This window comes from Suillus paluster (assembly GCF_016628075.1).
Source record: "Suillus paluster strain FC165 chromosome Unknown EDB91scaffold_24, whole genome shotgun sequence".
Classification (NCBI taxonomy): domain Eukaryota; kingdom Fungi; phylum Basidiomycota; class Agaricomycetes; order Boletales; family Suillaceae; genus Suillus; species Suillus paluster.
In genome coordinates this window covers 418,997-436,620 of record NW_024537584.1, presented here as the reverse complement: position 1 = coordinate 436,620, position 17,624 = coordinate 418,997, and the positions used below count along the sequence as shown (strand labels likewise).

The 17,624-nt window shown below is 49.1% G+C and overlaps 9 protein-coding genes and 1 non-coding gene across 10 annotated transcripts; 7 read left to right on the top strand and 3 right to left on the bottom strand.

The window, feature by feature from the left end:
* Positions 1-200: 200 nt before the first annotated feature.
* On the top strand, positions 201-2,032 carry EDB91DRAFT_1052831 (uncharacterized protein; the record flags this gene model as incomplete). Its single annotated transcript, XM_041313701.1, has 5 exons — positions 201-1,352; positions 1,415-1,491; positions 1,544-1,676; positions 1,728-1,860; positions 1,953-2,032. 5 exons carry the CDS (start codon positions 201-203, stop codon positions 2,030-2,032), a joined length of 1,575 nt encoding a protein of 524 aa, XP_041177508.1.
* Positions 2,033-2,278: 246 nt separating this feature from the next.
* Positions 2,279-2,901, top strand: EDB91DRAFT_1132007 (uncharacterized protein). The gene has a single exon (XM_041318680.1). The coding sequence runs from the start codon at positions 2,349-2,351 to the stop codon at positions 2,733-2,735; it is 387 nt and encodes a 128-aa protein (XP_041177507.1). The 5' UTR covers positions 2,279-2,348; the 3' UTR covers positions 2,736-2,901.
* EDB91DRAFT_1132006 (DNA glycosylase) lies at positions 2,279-4,415 on the top strand. Its single transcript, XM_041318679.1, has 7 exons — positions 2,279-2,693; positions 2,745-2,829; positions 2,879-3,116; positions 3,167-3,412; positions 3,468-3,684; positions 3,736-4,216; positions 4,274-4,415. The coding sequence occupies exons 2-7, from the start codon at positions 2,771-2,773 to the stop codon at positions 4,335-4,337; spliced, it is 1,305 nt and encodes a 434-aa protein (XP_041177506.1). The 5' UTR covers positions 2,279-2,693; positions 2,745-2,770; the 3' UTR covers positions 4,338-4,415.
* Positions 4,416-4,517: 102 nt separating this feature from the next.
* On the bottom strand, positions 4,518-6,356 carry EDB91DRAFT_1248257 (O-methyltransferase-domain-containing protein; the record flags this gene model as incomplete). Its single annotated transcript, XM_041322904.1, has 11 exons — positions 4,518-4,593; positions 4,642-4,763; positions 4,815-4,885; positions 4,935-5,031; positions 5,084-5,188; positions 5,236-5,375; positions 5,429-5,489; positions 5,539-5,553; positions 5,606-5,841; positions 5,891-6,071; positions 6,123-6,356. The coding sequence occupies 11 exons, from the start codon at positions 6,354-6,356 to the stop codon at positions 4,518-4,520; spliced, it is 1,338 nt and encodes a 445-aa protein (XP_041177505.1).
* A 2,471-nt stretch (positions 6,357-8,827) lies between these two features.
* Positions 8,828-8,907, top strand: EDB91DRAFT_t66. Its single transcript has one exon. It is a non-coding gene; the product is annotated as a tRNA-Leu (tRNA).
* On the bottom strand, positions 8,904-10,188 carry EDB91DRAFT_1131990 (uncharacterized protein). The gene is made up of 3 exons (XM_041318678.1): positions 9,981-10,188; positions 9,380-9,923; positions 8,904-9,322 (listed from the first exon to the last, which is right to left on the bottom strand). Exons 1-3 carry the CDS (start codon positions 10,138-10,140, stop codon positions 9,061-9,063), a joined length of 966 nt encoding a protein of 321 aa, XP_041177504.1. The 5' UTR covers positions 10,141-10,188; the 3' UTR covers positions 8,904-9,060.
* A 943-nt stretch (positions 10,189-11,131) lies between these two features.
* On the top strand, positions 11,132-12,943 carry EDB91DRAFT_343105 (uncharacterized protein). The gene is made up of 6 exons (XM_041326943.1): positions 11,132-11,367; positions 11,431-11,550; positions 11,602-11,663; positions 11,722-11,898; positions 11,948-11,977; positions 12,027-12,943. The coding sequence occupies exons 1-6, from the start codon at positions 11,284-11,286 to the stop codon at positions 12,616-12,618; spliced, it is 1,065 nt and encodes a 354-aa protein (XP_041177503.1). The 5' UTR covers positions 11,132-11,283; the 3' UTR covers positions 12,619-12,943.
* Positions 12,944-14,113: 1,170 nt separating this feature from the next.
* On the top strand, positions 14,114-14,947 carry EDB91DRAFT_1052963 (cytochrome P450; the record flags this gene model as incomplete). The annotated part of the gene is made up of 5 exons (XM_041313710.1): positions 14,114-14,267; positions 14,322-14,391; positions 14,492-14,623; positions 14,678-14,824; positions 14,872-14,947. The coding sequence occupies 5 exons, from the start codon at positions 14,114-14,116 to the stop codon at positions 14,945-14,947; spliced, it is 579 nt and encodes a 192-aa protein (XP_041177502.1).
* Positions 14,948-14,991: 44 nt separating this feature from the next.
* Positions 14,992-16,340, top strand: EDB91DRAFT_343268 (uncharacterized protein). The gene is made up of 4 exons (XM_041326945.1): positions 14,992-15,246; positions 15,350-15,643; positions 15,694-15,962; positions 16,013-16,340. The coding sequence occupies exons 1-4, from the start codon at positions 15,154-15,156 to the stop codon at positions 16,212-16,214; spliced, it is 858 nt and encodes a 285-aa protein (XP_041177501.1). The 5' UTR covers positions 14,992-15,153; the 3' UTR covers positions 16,215-16,340.
* A 22-nt stretch (positions 16,341-16,362) lies between these two features.
* EDB91DRAFT_1131956 (cornichon) lies at positions 16,363-17,616 on the bottom strand. The gene is made up of 7 exons (XM_041318677.1): positions 17,571-17,616; positions 17,329-17,502; positions 17,152-17,213; positions 17,027-17,095; positions 16,857-16,969; positions 16,679-16,801; positions 16,363-16,624 (listed from the first exon to the last, which is right to left on the bottom strand). The coding sequence occupies exons 2-7, from the start codon at positions 17,339-17,341 to the stop codon at positions 16,591-16,593; spliced, it is 414 nt and encodes a 137-aa protein (XP_041177500.1). The 5' UTR covers positions 17,342-17,502; positions 17,571-17,616; the 3' UTR covers positions 16,363-16,590.
* Between the last annotated feature and the right edge of the window lie 8 nt (positions 17,617-17,624).

Genomic DNA, 17,624 nt, shown 5'->3' with positions numbered 1-17,624 from the left:
TAAACACCTCACTGAGTACAGGCGATGAGCCTGACAGTGTGGCATCATCATCTCAGGGCTCGATTTTCAAGGGTAAACTGCAGTGCATTATTCTGGCATCCTTTCTGACAATTGCATTTCTAGTTCCAACTCTCGACAAGTCATCAGTCAAAGGTCTCCCAGACCCTGCCAAGCTTAAACAGACATCGCTTGCCACTTTTATGAAGGCCAAACCTGCACCTTCGTTATCTAGAACTGATTCATCGTCATCCACCTGTGTGCAAAAGCCACCTCCTTCTCCCTCTAAGATTCCACTTCCAGTGTCCCCGATTAAGCGGCATGCAGGAACATCCCCAGTAAAGAAGCCGTTTATTAGTGGCTCCAGCATTTTTGGTCCATCGAAACCCAAGTCTTCCCTATTCACATTGTCATCAGCTCTAGAAAAGCTTGCTATGCCTCCGCCGAGTCGGCCGAACACAAGTTTGGGCTTCAATGTCAATTCAGACAAAGACGGGCACACAAGAGCAGCGCATTCGGTAGTTAAGGATGACGGTGCTGTCACCGGCTCATCGAGGACATTTGCGAGACCGACGGCATCTTCGCTAAAGCGTCATGCTACAATTGCTGGTCCTAGCCGAATTACCTTGGTGGGGCAGATGAAAGATAGGAGCGGAGCACTTGGGCGCACGACAACTGGTATCTTTGGTTCAGGTTTGGTGAAGCCATCTATGAAGGCCAGTCGAAAGACGAGTTTACCAAGTGTCATGGCGAGTCCAGTGAAAGGCGGAGGCACCTTTGACGATAATCATTTCCCCGCGAGTCTTGGAGGAGCGGAAGAGGATCCCGGGCAGGAGAAGCAACTGGATGCGGCAACCTCACCCATACCGTCAGACAGTAAAACCTCCGAAGAGAATAAGGAGGCCGACCTCGTGATTGAAGAACTACGAGGCTCAGCCGACAAGGGCAAACAACGCGAAGGATGGGACTCGCGCCGTGCATCAAGCGCATTGCATGCTTTATCGCAATCCCTCTCTGCACTGCCGAAGACTCCGCCGAAGCTGGTCGCGGCGGGCACGCGTACAGGGCTTCGGTCATCAAGTAGTACATACTATGGTTCATCAGGTTCAGGCTCCAAATCCGCTCCGGATGGGAAGGACAAAATCAATGTCAGCGAAATTATCGATAGTGCAGCTCTGCAGCGGAACGTACATTCCAAGAGTGACGCCGCTGCTAGTCCCGTGGAAGGTGGCAGTGCAGGTAAGAGCGTGTTGAAAGTGTTGAAGAAGTGTGCAATATTTGTGGATGTGCGGACGGATGACGGTGATGACGCGGGGAGTCTATTTATCGACATGTTAAGAGGGCTCGGCGCCAAAGTAAGTGACATAAGGTGGTACCACTTGATCTTGATTGATTTTCAATGGTTGCCTCCATCCAGATACTCGGTCGTGTGGGGCAGAGCTGTACACATATTGTATATAAGAATGGTTCAGCGAGCACGCTGGCCCGATATCGGTCAGTCGTTTCTCGTTAACATCATCCACGACCTCAATGGTCATTGCGTTAGACTTCTGAATGCCCCAAAACCACTCGTCGTTGGCATCGCATGGGTAGTGGAGTGCGTTGAGCAAAGATCGAGGGTAGATGAGGTGAAGTTCAAAGTTGATCTAGAACTGGTCAACGTTGCGGGCACCAACAAGGTATGCAGCGTCTGGGGTCGCACTTCACGCTCTCATGTCGTTCCATTTCAGAGGCGACGTTCTATGCTTCCGAAGCATATGTCACCTCTGGCCGATAGTGTTGGGTCGAATTACATTCCGGTCAACCTCTCATCTGATGACAGTGAGGGACAGCGACAACCAGATGATAGCAGTGGCTCACCAGGTACATTTTCCTGGTATTTCCTTTACTCGTGGTTACTCACGCACAGCACCTTGCAGCACAAGACGCAGATACAAGTATCAGGTCTGCCAAAGACGAAGACAACCTGCCACCGCTCGAACGTGCACGGAGACGGCGGAGCACTCTTCCTGGTGGACAGACACGACTGATATAGAAGTCTAAATAAAAGGGTGTTACATTGGGTTTAACTTCTTGCTTGGCTTCACCCTCTTGCTCGATAATAGGACCCATTGTTTTCATCTTCTATACTTTTTATTTACCATCATTCGAATTAATCCCTGTCAGGGTTGGGGAAACGACTGTTCTCCGTACTTATGTCCTCTCCCAACCTGCATTCGATTTCGTTGCTTAGGTGGTCGAGACTAGTAGTCTGAGTTTGAAATGCACAACATCTGGTCCTTCTCAGTCGGCAGCACTACGTCCTAAAACCTGTTAGCTCCACCTGACTGTTATTATAGTCACCGTTGCAAATGCCTAAACGAAAACGCGCACCACGTCCAGCCTCTGAATTGGGGGAAGATGACTCTGATAGTTCCTACGACGAAACATCCCGCACTGAGGTGACAAAGAAGACTAGGAAGACGCGTCAACCAACGCGTACGACGCGCAAGAAGGGCCACGAGGGTGATGGGTCGACTATGGTTAACAGTATCTCAGGCCATTCAGCGTCTATGCACGTCATAAGTGCTGTCGAGTCAATGCGAGTCGCGCTCCTGGAGTGGTATGACAGAGTCCATGACGCTCGAAAAATGCCTTGGCGCAAGAAGTTTGACCCCTCGTTCGACACTGAGGAGCGTGCACAAAGAGCCTACGAGGTAATATTTGACTTCGAACACGAAAAGGCTGCTCAGAGTTGACTCTGACAGATTCTTAGGTCTGGATCTCGGAAATTATGCTACAACAGACTCAAGTCGCGACAGTGATACCGTATTATAATAAATGGATGGCAAAGTACGTCGACGCACTCAGTTCTCTGGATCGTCTGACCTAATTCGTCTAGATTCCCCACCATCAGGGACCTTGCAGCTTCTGATATCGAGACCGTCAACTCTTTGTGGAAGGGGTTAGGCTATTACTCACGTGCAGCACGCTTGCTGAGTGGTGCCCAGAAAGCCGTCAAAGAACTACATGGTCGCTTACCCGATAATGCAAAAGATATGGAGGCAGAAATACCAGGCGTGGGTAGATACAGCGCAGGGGCAATATGTTCTATTGCGTATAATCAGTGTGTACCTGTGGTAGGCTTTCTGCCAGAATCACTGCATCGAAGTGTCTCATTGCTTCATAGCTTGATGGCAATGTACATCGACTTCTTAGTCGCTTCACAGCGTTGCATGCACAGCCGAAGTCTAAACGGACCCTAGATATCTTATGGGCAGGCGCCGAATCATTCATAGAACAATCGAAGCGCCCTGGCGACATAAATCAAGCTTTGATAGAACTAGGAAGCACTGTCTGTACAGTCCGAGATCCTGTGTGTTCCGATTGCCCCCTGCGTCTATGGTGTAAGGGATATCAGAAGACGCAGCCCAATGTTAGCTTTCTAGTTCATGGAGTCCTGATCACCTTCTAATGAAGTACTTTGGTAGGCATCACATCCAAGTGCTGTAGATGCTGATATCGAAGACCTCTGCCTGGTTTGCGATCCTATGCCATCTGATGAAGACGATGGATCTGTGACTATATATCCCATGAAAACTGCACGCAAAAAGCCCAGAGAAGAGCTTGATTCTGTGAATGTCATAGAGTGGCGAAGCATAAACAACGGAGATCGCTGGTTTCTTCTGGTCCGCCGACCCCAAGGGGGTGAGTTAATGTCTGCGCAAAGATATACGTCCTGACTCTGTGTGGATATAGGACTTTTAGCTGGTTTACACGAATTTCCTACAGTACCCAATTTGACAGGCGCAAAAGCTTCTTCATCCGATATGGCTAAAGTACCATACAGACTTCTCCAGGAACTTCTCATGCATCCACCACATTCCTTACACAGCGAAAAAGAGCCATCGAAGAAGCCAACGAACTCTAACCCATCGTACCACGTTCCAAAAATAACACACGTGACGCCCGCGGGCGATGTTGTTCACGTATTTTCGCACATCAAGAAGACCTACCGTGTTCAGTGGGTGTTGCTGGAGGGCGAGGGAGATGAGCCCCCACAACTTCGCCCAGCTGTTTCCCCAGATCAAGGTGCCAGGGAAAATGGTAATTGCGTCAAAAACCCCAAGGGAAAGCAAAGACCTTCAAAACGATCCGAGGTATCCGAGGCGGAGGTTAATCCAATTCCGCAGACCTTGAGTGTTCAGTGGGTACCGCTCACCCAAGTAGAGGATACAAAGTAGGTACTCTCACGTCTTATGCTTATCACTGCTAATGATGTTGTGATCCCCTTCAGCATCGGTACTGGTGTTCTCAAGGTGTGGAAGCTGGTTGAGAAGCTGTGGACCATCACACGGTAATTATATCGCGTCGAGCTTATCTTGGAAGTCTAGCCAAAGTTTATTTTATGATATACATGCCAATAACTAGTTCCCAGGTGCATCGTGAAACCCACCAATCTTAAGATGAGTTGGAGCATGTGTAATTATATGCTTACGTGGATGAGCACATAAGCCAAAAGTTAATTAGCCCGAGGAACATTACGCGGCAGAATACTCCAAGACACATGCTTCAGCAAGGTCCCAGACCTTCTCCAGTTTCAGACCAGCAGCAGTGCTATTTCCCAATCAGGTGAGACCAAGGCAGCAATCAAACGTTACTCACGAGAGTGTGAGACAGTCTTGCAATGTGCGCTCCTTCGCGTTGTGTAACAACAGCATGGACATGTCTTGCTGATATGAACGCATATTTCCAACACCAAAGTTTGCAAGAAGGGGTTCAGGAGCCTAGGTGCATGGATGAACGAAGATGAATGTAAACCAGCCGACATAACATACCACAACAGCTCCCAGCATTGAAGCTTCAACTGCTGCTTGCTTGCGGCTGAGTTGGCGGAGCACATAGTCATCTGAAATTTGTCAGGGTGCGGACGACAGGTTACCCTACATTTGACATACGGATAAGGACGCGGCTGTTTGGACCCAGCGCCTGGCGAACATTGTGGAGGATGAGCGCAGATTCGTGGTCAGGCCAGTCGTGAATGATATTTCTGAGCTGCAGCTACTGTTAACTTCACTGACTATCGCCAACGGGGTTTTGAACTCACGTAGTAGATGTCCTTGCCCTTTACGGGCACTTGTTCGAAGAAGTTCAGCTCCTCGAACTCGACTCTGTTTTCTGCCACAGCTTCAGGGCAGTCTCTCGCCCAAATCTAAATTCCGTCAGTTTGGCAACAAGCGCAACCTCCTGCTGACTTACGCCTTTCGCCTGAACCAATGCCTCTGGAAGATCATGGATTGTAATTTTCACGTTCTTGTGCATGTTGGCCAATGGCAGGGAAAATGCGCCGATACCTCCTCCAACATCGACGACGGTTGAGTATTTTTCGAATGGGAAATCTATCATTAGGTCAGCGCGGATTCCCCTTGTCTTTGGGCGCCCAAGTACTTACGAGTCAGGACAGCGAGCGAGCCCATGATGCCGTTCAGACCTCTCATCGAGCGATGATAGCTCTACTATAGATGTCAGAAAACCTTCGCGGGCAGTGACCAGCATCCCTACCTCACGTCGACTGTCCTAAGGGTAAAGATATTAGAAGACTAATGGCGAGCAGCGTTTGCAAACGTACATCCTCCCTCATCCAGTCGAAGAACGTTCCTTGGATGCCCTCTTTGTTGTTGATGTACATGATGGGCGCATCCGTCGGTTCATACGAGTACGCAGTCTTTGGGTCTTTGAGAGTCTCATAGAAAACTGATGCTCCTTTGGCACATGCCTCCACATGAAGCGATACCATGTGTCGGACAGGGTTCTCGCTGTGAAGGATTAGAGACAGACGGTTGTTGCCAAAAACGTCCGTATCAACTGGCAAATTCTGAGAAGAAATCGAACCAGACGATAAATTGCACCTTACCTTCGTTGTAGCAACCTCGCGTAGCTAGGAGACGCATCATCCTGGCCAGTTTCTTCGGCTCGATGTTGATAATTTTGGAGAGCTCGTTGACGTGAATACCCTTAGGGTAGTCCAACAGAATATTTGTGATATTTTCCCGAACAGCTACTCGTATGCAAGCGTAATCGTACACTTGGACAAGCTGCATGCATTCAGATTAGCAGTAGAGTGCATATATGATTCAAGTTCTCACGTTAATGGCAGTATGGGCAGGTGGAGCAAGTGTCGTGCATAGCTGAGAACAAGCACCTTCAAGGGTACGAATAGCACTCTTCAAGGCAATTTGGTCGACAGCATCGTCTAGTGGATGGGGTTCCATCTGGTCAATGGTGGGTACATCACCGTACCGCTCATACATAGCGATGGCATCTCGTGCAGATGTGTTAATGAGAGTTAGGAGAGCCTCAAGTTTTGCTTTGTTGGCCATCGTCGTGTTTGTGTGGGGGGCTCGTAGATGGGTGAAATAAGGTGATGAGAGGGCTGAGCAAATATTCGCAAGCCTTTATAATTCTTCCACAGTAGAGCGACCGATAGCTTTACTTCTTGAAGGCTTCCCTTTTGTGATAGTTCCTTCTGGCAAGAAGACTGCTGAGGGCCCAATACCTTTGATGCTCCCAGGAGGTACCCCGGCCATCTAGTCAGATAAATCCCACAATAGCTTATCACAAGATTAACAGAACAGACCTTCGCACAGTGGACGTCTGTTCCTGTCGGACAGTGAGACTCGCAGATTTACTTCGAAGCGTATGCTCAAGAAATCGACGTGCGTGAATTGTCTGAGCCCTCCTGAGAATTGATAAGGTGTTGGATCCTGGAAGCCTAAATTAAAATAGTCTACGGACCCCGAGGTCGCTATAACCCATCCGCCGCAACGGGTTGGTTGTTCGATATGCGGGCCTATGCGCTCGACATGGAGTAAGTGTGCGGGGCGCTGACTGTCAAGTGTCAATGAATAACGGTAAGGTTCGAGCAGCTTCATAAATGGCAGCTATAGCAATTGATACGAATTGCGTGGAAGACCGCGGCTGTCCTGCACCAATTGCAAAAGACTCTCAAGCTGATGGAACTGCCATCAAGACAAGTGTCTCAATGATAACTTGTCAGCAAAATCCTATCGGTACAGATCGGTACTATCTGTTCTCACTCATTCATGGAATTTGAAAACTGCGATCATTGTCCCTGCGACAAAGTGTGACAGTCCACCTGACGCTGATGCAACGTCTGAATGATTGATGACCGATGGTGTCGGGTTATCGGATAAGCTCGATTCATAAGCCTCTACGGACTCCGGGATTGTTATAATCCAGCTGATCTGCAATGCGTTGACTGGTCGACATCCAGGTTAGCTCGGCATAAAGCAAGTGCGGGAGGCTGGCCGGCTAGTGTCAGTAATCGATGATTTCCGAATGGTTTTAGAAATCACGGTTCAATACACAAGCTCGTCTGAAGGTGGACGGGAGACCGCGGTACGGCGACAAGGCCCGATATGCCAAACTGCTGGAAGTACCATCATGGAGAAGGTATCTCGATGTATCTTGCCAAAGTCCCATCGATAATTTTAACCATGATGTTCGAACAGGATGGCCTGCATGGGATACATCATAATGGTACTGAAAGTACTGCCAGAAGGGCATAAATTTACTTATCACCAGGTGAGAACTTGAATACGCATTTTCCCACCGTGATTGTCTTCGAGATCTCTCTAATAGTAGGCCTTAAACTTCTTATTGAATATTTGCTAGACAGCTATCGCTAATTACATAGGGCTCCCTTTCCGTTTTCTTTCATGGATGCAGTCCACTGGCGCAGGTTGGGTGACCGGGTTTGCAATAAAGTCGATCCCGATTGCTCCCAATCGTTATCATCTAGTTATTTTGCGTCATGTCAATTGTCTGCACTGACATTACAATCGATTGCACTGCGCAAATGGCTCAAAACTCTACATGGAACACTATGAGTCGGAGTCGATGGCACTCCTGTCGCGGATGTATCTTCAGATGCTTTGTAGGCAGACTCTCTGCCAGTAGATTCAAGTATTTCATTCTAGGTTCATCGGCCCACACACTGGGTGCTCTGACAAGTAAACCGTCGAATCTGATATTGCAAAGATACCCTCTGGTGTACTCACCACGTGGGGGGAGGCGCTGAGCAACCCTCTGCACCTTGCGGGAGGCTCATCACCTTACTTGATCATATGCGTAGCTCTTGTTGACCTGGTCACCCAGTCACATGTCAGGCGTCACATATCATGGCGCCCAAAGTCAACGGCTTGGGTGTACCAAGGTTACCTTGTACCTCATCTGGAACGAGGCGATAGCTGACAGCTGTCGGGACGCTACTTCAACGCCGTTTCTCCAAAATCTGATGGATCTTGTCAGTGACGCCATTTCTGTCAGTTATGAGGCCATTTGCTCTCCCATCATCGAAATCGCGCCTGGGAAATGCAGGGAGCAAACATATCACATATTTCAGTGACGTAGTGTTCTCGTCCGAAAATGATTCTGGGGAGAGTTCTTGGCTGGTATCGAAACGCGGGGTCTCGTGGGATGAGCATGATAGCCTATAGTACCAAGCGCTCAGTCTTTTTGGGGCCGAATGACAGACCAGAGTGCTATACACGTTGGTATGTGGATCTCATACCATAGTACAACAAGAAGCAGTACCCGCAACACAAGACACTCTTTTCGTCGTCCTTGCTTAATGCTGGCTGATATTAGTGCATACTGCAGGTGCGGCACTGTCAGCAATCAATGGCGTCGGGGGCGACAACATGTTGTTGCGTAGTACAGGCTGCGAAGTAGTCTCGTTGACGATGTCAACGATCTACTAAGGACCTGGAGTTGCGCATGCAAGTTGCCGCCATGATAGATAGATTCTAATAGATTGACCAACTATCACGGCTAGATGGCCGAGCGGTCTAAGGCGCTGGAATCAGGATCCAGTCCGAAAGGGCGTGAGTTCGAATCTCACTCTAGTCAAATCTTTTTGTCCGGGTAGGTGGTGTTTTCCATTTGGCAAAAATGACGTGTCGAAAAATGAAATGAATACATAAATATGTAGCCCCAGACATTGTATTGTGAGTAGTCAGAGCAGTATTCTAGTTGGGAGGTATAACACTGTAGGTCAAGTTATCAAATGTCCGAAGTGGTGTCGGGATCTGGAGGTCCTTCCTTCCATTTCTCCCACATCTTCCTGCAAACCGTGCTCGCAAGAATGAAGGGATCGGGCGTCCTTGCCTTTTCCCACATGCGAACAGCGAGTTCAGCGTGGGCACCCGATTCAAAACTACGTTGTAAAGTGGTCAGAACCTTGAAGGATGGTGAAAGAAGGTCGTGGATTGGTTCCAAAAGAGGGGTGAGAGGAGGAGGTAGCTTGATTAATGTAGACTCTTGCCTGGGTTAAATATCATTTAGCTCGAATAGCGATCATGACATAAGTGACGTGACTCACCATGGATGCCTCCCTTCTTGCTTAGGGAGCATCTGGCCATCGATTGGATATGGCGTGCCCTCGAGCTGTATGTTTTCTGATGCACCCGCTGCTGTGGGCGTGCCATGAATCTGCTCCCCGGTCTGTCGCTGGTGCTCTGCCCAATAATCATCCCACTGCTTCTGCACATCGTCCTTGTGGCGCTGCCAATGATCCTGATGGTCCAGGTCCCACATCATGAGATCCAGTCTCTCTTGTGTTGCCCATCGGCTCCTACTTGTCCAAAGGTACCATCCCTCCTCCCAATACCGTATATCGTCAGACTTGGGCGATGATAAGTTGTCTGCATTGGGCTGGCCCTCTGGTGGAAGGGGGAAACCATAATCCTTCTGAGCGGCTTTCCCCTTGAGCGCATCATCGTGGGCGATCGCTGTTCTAACCTCATGAGCGAAGACCCTGCGGAAGCACACCGAACGGCAAGACGGTTCACGACCCTCGGTCCGTCCGCGAGTAGTCTGAGAGCAGTAGGAGAAGCAGCGTTCATCGGTCTGTGGTGAAAACTTTCCTGTAAAGTGCGCTCGATGTTACAGCTGATTCCAGTAAGTGAAGATTAGGAACTTGCCAGAGGGATGCCGAGTCACTGAAATGGAGGGGAGAGGCCACATACTTGAGCGGCTTTGTGGTTCCTTGCGCGTGGTTGATTGAGTAGAAGTATTATGAGGTAGCTCCTTTCCAGTAGAATCCTTGTTTTCCGCGTCTGGAGGGACCATTGGGTTACTCATAAGAGAACGCGGTGAAAGTCGGTTAACAAGGGCTTAGGCAGCCCTTGGTGCATGTCTCGCAAGCCCCGCGCCGGCCTCTCGGCAAATTGAGGTTCGGAGTTTCAATTGTCCCCATTATAGCAGCTGGCGCAAATTTTGACTTTTCACCGCATTGTCTGAAGATTCGCTGTCGCAGCATACGCACAGAAAGGTTTACTTTCTTCTTTCGCTGTGGGGAAAGTCCCCGGAGAAACAGGGTTATGCCTTCTCGTTCGCAATGGAAATCTCCCAGCTCTAAGAGCGCTGCGGGGAACGAGACTGGTCGGGAAGGTCGATTTATTGGACTTGTCACCGTGCTCAGGACCAGTTCCGCTTGCCTACCCTGTTGCTTACTTGACTTCAAGTGCTCTTTCAACTGCACGACTATGCGAAGATATGAGCCTGGTCGTGTTTGAGTATCTTGGAAGACGGTTGGCGCTTCGTTGCTCATAGACATAGTTATGCGATTGTCGACAATGCTTCTGGCATGTCTTCAACTCAATGGGGCTCACTCTCATTCGATGCGGTTTTTCGCCTTCGTGCGTTATTTTTTGAGCATTCAAACGGTTCGCCGTTCGATCCAAGATGTTTAATGTCGTTCGCGGTTTTTGATTATGGTGAGTAATTGCTTCATTTTTGTTGATTCATGATGTTGGTTTTTTTTTCGTTGAATTTCTTCAGGGAGTTGACCTCTTCGAGGGTGTGCTCCACAACTTGACATTCTGACACTCTGTATTTTCTTGGAAACTTGATTCTGATTCTCCCTTATTAGACATACCGTGGGCCATTCATCAGGATAGTGGGGTTGCGTGGACAGCGTATTGCAAGTCTGACTCGTAATGTTCGTCTCCATGTAAATTTTCAGTAAAGATGTACACCTTCAGAGAATTGATATTCTGCAACCAAATGGAAGCAAAGTTTTGCGCATGGTGCAATGTTCTGCGGTACGTAATGTCATTCACGCCTTATCTACCCGTGGTTTGGGGTTTATGCGATCGAACAAGTGGCATGAGGCCCGTCAGTACAAATTGATACAACGCGACGCTTTCCTTTATTTCCTCTTGCTTTTATCTCTCTCGATAACAGATTTCTGAATTTCAGTGGCGCTCACCACGGCTAGTACTGATGTTCAACGCGAGTCTCCAGGAGACTCTCGCCCGCTACTCTGATCCATCTCGAAATCCATACACGAATGTATTCCGATCACAGGTACACGGTCACCGTACAGTGCGCCGCGTCTGAAGACATTCGCTGATACGCTTGGTTTTTCAGACCTCTGAGCCGAGTTCGTCGCAGCATCCGGCGCAAACGCTGCATCCCGGACTTGGCGTATCCTTTGGCGTTACTTCCGCAAACCAATGGAGGCTACACTTGAAGTTAGACATAGAAGCGGTCAGTAAGAGTTACTTCTCTGTGGCACCTTGTTCAAGCGCCACAATGTAGCCTGAACAACCCGTGCAAGTGCTGGACTCCAGAGGATTTTATATCCAGTTACCGACTTTGAGGTCAGCCTATCACAATCTCAGCGATCAAATGTACTCTTGAGTCTGATTAGGGCTGCAGGACCCATACCCAGCCGTGCACGCAGCAGGTTCTACCAGAGCATGTCAATTTTGTCGCGTCTTCACGTCGCACAGGTGAGGAGTTAGCCAATGCCGTGCCAGCTCCTACACACGACGCTGCAAATGTGATTCACAAGCAATTCGAAAATTCCGATGTTACCCGAAGACTCTCGTCAGAGTAAGTGTCATTTTTCACGCGCATATATTCGATCTGACATCAGTTCCAGATCCCATGTTCCCCCAAGGTTCTGGTCCAAGTCAGTGCCGTTATTCGTGCGCGTATATTCAGTCTGACATCAGTTATAGATATCAATCAGACTCTGAATCTACCAACGATATAACAAGCGTCGTGCCGCCTCCTGCCAGTACCGTGCCACCTCGGCCACTCGCGAGTTACGATAACAAACCGCCTGTACACCCCTGCCACCAAAGGTCGCCTGCCAGTACTGTGTCACCTTCCGCGTCTGGCAGCCATGTAGACCCTATCGTTACTGCCGACAAATTAGACGCCTCATCTATGCCAGAAATATCTAGGCCTGCAAACGTAGGCAATGCGACGGCGGAGAAAGAGAAAGGGGGAACGGATGAGAGGGAGGCAGAGGGGAGGGATAGTGAAAGGATGGATAATGAAAGGACGGATGCTGAAAGGACGGATGCTGAGAGAATGGAGACTGAAAGAATGGAGAACGAGGGAATGGAGACACTGAAGACTGAAAGAATGAAGACTAAGAGACACGAGTCGGCAACCAGGGAGGCAGAGCCAAAGAGAGAGCCTCGCGCGTCTACAACCACAAATACCACCAAACTTCTCCGAATGGAGCGCAAGCTTAACAACAAGGATCTCTTCATGGGCTGGTTACAAATCCGAGAGTGCATCAGAACTTCGATACCCTCGTGAGTGCATAGCACCCAAGATTGGCGATGTCTATATCCACTCCTGCAAGAAAGAAGGAAAACAGAGGTTTCAGCTATGGGTGCGGCAGATCAACCGTGGGATGACCATCTGGGTGAAAGCGCACATTTTCCACATACACCCCAAGTTACTCGATCGCAGGTTAACGCTGATGTCGACCGGTGAACCTTACTGGACGACGAGAACTTCGCTTTCGGCTTCAGGAAGTAGGGACAGAGCTAGCAAGATGGCAGAAATGATTCTCGATAACTAGCCAGGTCACCGGCTTGGTCCTGCACACGACATTACTTTACACCAACTATACACTGACCTAGCGATGCTACATTACCACACCACTATTCTCAGCCTCTCGAGCCTTGTAAAGTTGTAGTTGACTCCACAATCCTTACCACGAACTTCACTTGCTTGTGCAGCGATGTCGGAATGGCGACTTCGCAAGTAGGCAAGGATCAAAGGCAGATATCAAATTTGTGCGTCTGTTTCAGGCAATCTGGTTCCAAGGTGGGTTTTGGCCCATTCGAGAGGTCCATCTACCCATGTATCAAGGTGGTTAGAGGCCCAACAGGTTTGTAAACCGTCGAAAGGGACGACCCATGTCGTACGCCTCTCTCCATTCCGGGTATAGGTCAGATTCTTCCATTGCTGAAAGAAAGGCGGCACGCAAGACGCTTCTGATTTCACTGGGTCCGCCTTCGTGACTGAACTCAGGGTCATCTGCATCTTGTAACCATCGTGGAATCACTGCGCATTCCCATAAAGGGGCGAACAGTCTCTGCGGAGTGGTGGTGTGTGCGGGTATCGGTGTATCGCCCGGGTAGACAGAGCACAGTTCAACAGCCTTCCTGATAACATGGTCCCCAAGCTCAAGTCTGCTCTCTGCTGACTCGGGATCGTCGTCAGAGCCTTGAAGCTCAGAGAGACCCTCTTATCGGCCGCACCCGGGAGGCTGCTGAGATAGCTAAGAGAGTGCTGGCTCCTGAAAGAGCTGTGCTGCTGATGGCCTTTCCTTTCCGTACGTGTCAGACATCGGCTGCACAATTCAATCATTTAGTGTCCTCAGCGGTGGAATATCTTTCCTCGTGGTTTCCAGGGGCGGCAGATCGACGTTTGGCGCCTCATTCTAGGAAACTTTTTCGTCAGGTGTTGGATGAATCTTTCGAAATAGGGAAGAAGATGGTGTGTCGCTCATCATTTTCTTGATGTATCAAACTGGAAGCAAAATACAGACGGGCGATGAACTACCGCCCTCTATGGTAACCAAATTCCTGAACGAGGGCGACACGTCTCCGGCACGAGAAGAGTTCATGAAAGGTGTAGCTTTCCTTATAGAGTTAATGCACGATCTAATCCACAAGTAAATTTTAAACTCACATCCTACACGGCCGGAAGAGAAACAGTGAGGTTATGTAGTCGACGCTGACATTCACTCACCATTTTACATCCCAAGACTGCATCAACTTTACACTCATTCCTGCTTGCGATGATACTTCACCCAGACGTGCAATCTCGCGCACTCGCGGACATCAATGCCGTCTGTGGAGATAACATCCCAAGCTTTGAACACAAACCATTACTGCCCTACATCGAAGCCACTTATCGAGAAGTTTTTAGATGGCAGCCCATCGGACCACTAGGTCAGTCGCGTCGCGTTCCGACTATTTGATTATATTACTCATGTTTACGCATAGGGCTGCCACATGTGGCGTCTCAAGATGATGTTTACGAAGGATACTTGATCCTGAAAGGTCCGCATATTTAGTACACTGAACTCAAAGGACATCGCAGGGTCAATCGTCGTGGTAAATGAATTGTATGTGCTTTGCCTTTAAAGCACTGTCTGCGCTTGCAACCTAGATAGCACCAAGGGCTCTATCTCGAGACGAGGGCCTCTATCCCAGGCATCTCAATTTACTCTTGAAAGACATCTAACCGCTGAGAGGAAATTGAAAGATGAACCCCTTGCGGGACACTTCGGCTTTGGCTTTGGAAGGTAAAATAACCCCGCAAGGCTCGTTAATTTATCTCTCAATCAGACAACTTATAGGCGTATCTGCCCGGGGCGCCACTTCGCTGAGCTCACTTTATGGGCCGCTGTGGTTTCCATTTTGTCTACTGTTCGCATCACGAAAGCGAAACCCTCTGAAGGCATAGATATTCCAGTGATTCCGGAGTATACCGCTGGTCTCGCCGTGTTAGTTTTGTTTTCAATATCTGGGCAGTGCTGATCTCGTCTAACAGTCAACCAAAGCCTTTTGCTTGTGCCATTACGAGTATAAATTTGCAGAGTGTGGAACACATGTCTCGGATAGCTTAAGAACGTTATTCCTACAGAACACCTGTTTACGATACAGCACTGTCTTAGGCTGTTCAGCAGTCGAGATCCTGATTTAAGCGGTAGTGCCACACAGCAAACAATAGTACACAGCTTCAGAGTTGTACTTACACCGCGACTGTCACGGAGACTACGTGCCTCATACCCGCCTCCTTTCCTCTAAGCCCTTAATATTCTAAATCATTCAAATGTCGCTCCTAGAACGTCTGAACGTCCCAATGGACAGCGCCCCTTCCATAGGCCCCATTCGTTCAAAATCAGGCAGTCGCTCATCGCCATACGTGCGTACAGCTTTCCTATCCCCGCTGGGCTCAGTGTAAAAGAATGACATATCCTCCCTCGATGCTTTCGCAACCGTTCGAAATACTACGTTGATTTTTTTTGGTCAACCCGCGTCGCATACCTCAGAACCGACCGAACCGAACGCCAAAAGGCGATTCGGACGCTCAATGGTCGCATGATCTCTACGAAGACCCAGACAAGCCTTCTCTATCCTCGAGACTCACCCTGAACGCTGCTCAGCCTCGTAAACCTGATTCGCGACTTGCGCAGCGCGCGCTTAGGGATGCTACAGGAGACAGTAAGGGCCTGAGCATCAAAGGCGCTAGCTCAGCGCCGTTGGGGAATGTGGTTGAGGTGAAAGGTCTTGTACGAGGCACCACTGCGGCTGATGTGGAGGTACGCTCGTCGGCGCTTGCGGCGTTCTCAAGACAACTGACGGTTTGTAGGCCATTTTTAAACGCTGCGGCACAATAGTTTCCTCTGAGACTGCATCTGCAAAGGCGTCTGAGAACGTCATCGTGCGCCTCACATTCAAACAAGTCGCGCATGCGGACGCAGCTGTGGCCAAGTTCAATGGTCAGCCTGCAGACGGGAAAATCCTGCAAGTGAACATCGTGGGCACGAAAGCGATTGGTTTGTCAGGACGACTCGGTGGAGTGGACATCGTAGATGATAGTGTGGACGTTCTTATGGAAGGTAGTGATGAAAGCGCATCGTAAGTTACAAGGCTTAAGGTTTACTTAAAGCTTATCTCCGCTCTTACAGAAAAATGAGGTCGGATTCAATCATAGCCTCAGATCCTCGAGCGTCTGTCTTGGTTGCGCCACCAGGTACAGACCCAAAGCATTACAGCCAGCAGTCAAATTCTCGTCCGGATGCGCAGAAGTGGCACCGTGGCGGCAGAGGCCGTGGTCGGGGAGGTCGTGGCAGGAGAGGTGCAGGAGGTGCAGGCATGGAGATTGACTAAGGGACGAATCTTCTTGGGTATGGAATGGATGAAATAGTATGAACATCCACTTGCGTTGGATTCACCTGCATCATCTTGTGTGCAAATTATCTTAGCATATGTATTTTGCCTTGTGCTTATAACCCATCTCATCTCATTCAGTATTTAAATCGCAGTGCGGCCGAGTCGAAGGCACGACTATCTCATGCGTGAAATCAGCATAGGATAGCGTCAATTCAGGCATAATAAGTGATAGTGAAAGGAAGTAGATCATGATACCCAACCAAACAGGACCATCTTGTATGTCCATGGACTTCACCCATAAAAACTCGTCCCGCAGATCCACCCAGCTCTGGTCGATAATCACGTTCGTTGTGAGCTATGCCCACCTGCGCGATCATTCACTCTCAGAAACGAGGGCAACGATCATCCTTGAGAAACCTCGTCAGCATCCGTGGGAAGATACTAATGACACGCACACGCACCTATACAGATAGTAGAAGAACGAGAGGAGATAGAACCCTAACTTCATAAAACTCTCCTTCTTATGACCGGAAAGAGTTCGGAAAATCTCTGTGGCGTCATACATGTGGTTCTTGTTGCGTATCCTGCACAGCGCATCAGCTCCACTGCCGAGCGCCCGAGATAAGAATAGGGACATACTTGTTGGCGTTGAACAAGACGAGCGGGAGATTCAAAAGGAACGCAAACCATTGACCAGAGAGCAGGAACAGAACGGTTAGGAAGGCATGAGCAATGTTTTCTGGTAGGACAAACTGGAACGTGGGTATGTCAGGAATAGTACTGTGGGTGGGAAAAATGGCGACACGTACTTGGTTGAGCTTGTTGCAGAGATCTATGGGATTGATGTAGTCGCATTCCAAGTCCGAGAACATGATGATCTGCCCGGTGGGAATGAGGGACTGTAGACGTGGATATGACAGGAAGGAAGACGCACGAAGAAAACCATCGTGAACAGCAAACCAGCTGCCATGAGGACAGAGAACAAAAACAACCAGCCTGTTCAGCAAAAAAAAAACGATGAATCGAGGGCATATTCAGCGTTTGAGAATATGAGTGAGCGAACGGATGATCTGAGGTCAGCGAGGAGGTGCGATAGAAGAGCTGTACGCACCAGTGCCACCCATTTTGTTACAATGTAGACTCCTTAAAAGACGTTAATCGAAAGAAGTAGAGAGTCTGAGGGAGATGAAGCAAGGAAAAATGGGACGCTGGGTTTGATGGCTGCTGTAGACGTGGTTCAAATGGAAAGACGCGTGTTTCCGGAGCAGCTAAAAACCACGCGACGCTACACCGTCAATGAAAGTCATTGTTAGCAGACTAAAACGTAATTACTGGCAAGTAGAGCCTACTGACCGGATATCGATGGAAGCTAAGGTGCGAACGTTTGCGTCAGACGGGGCCGCCAAC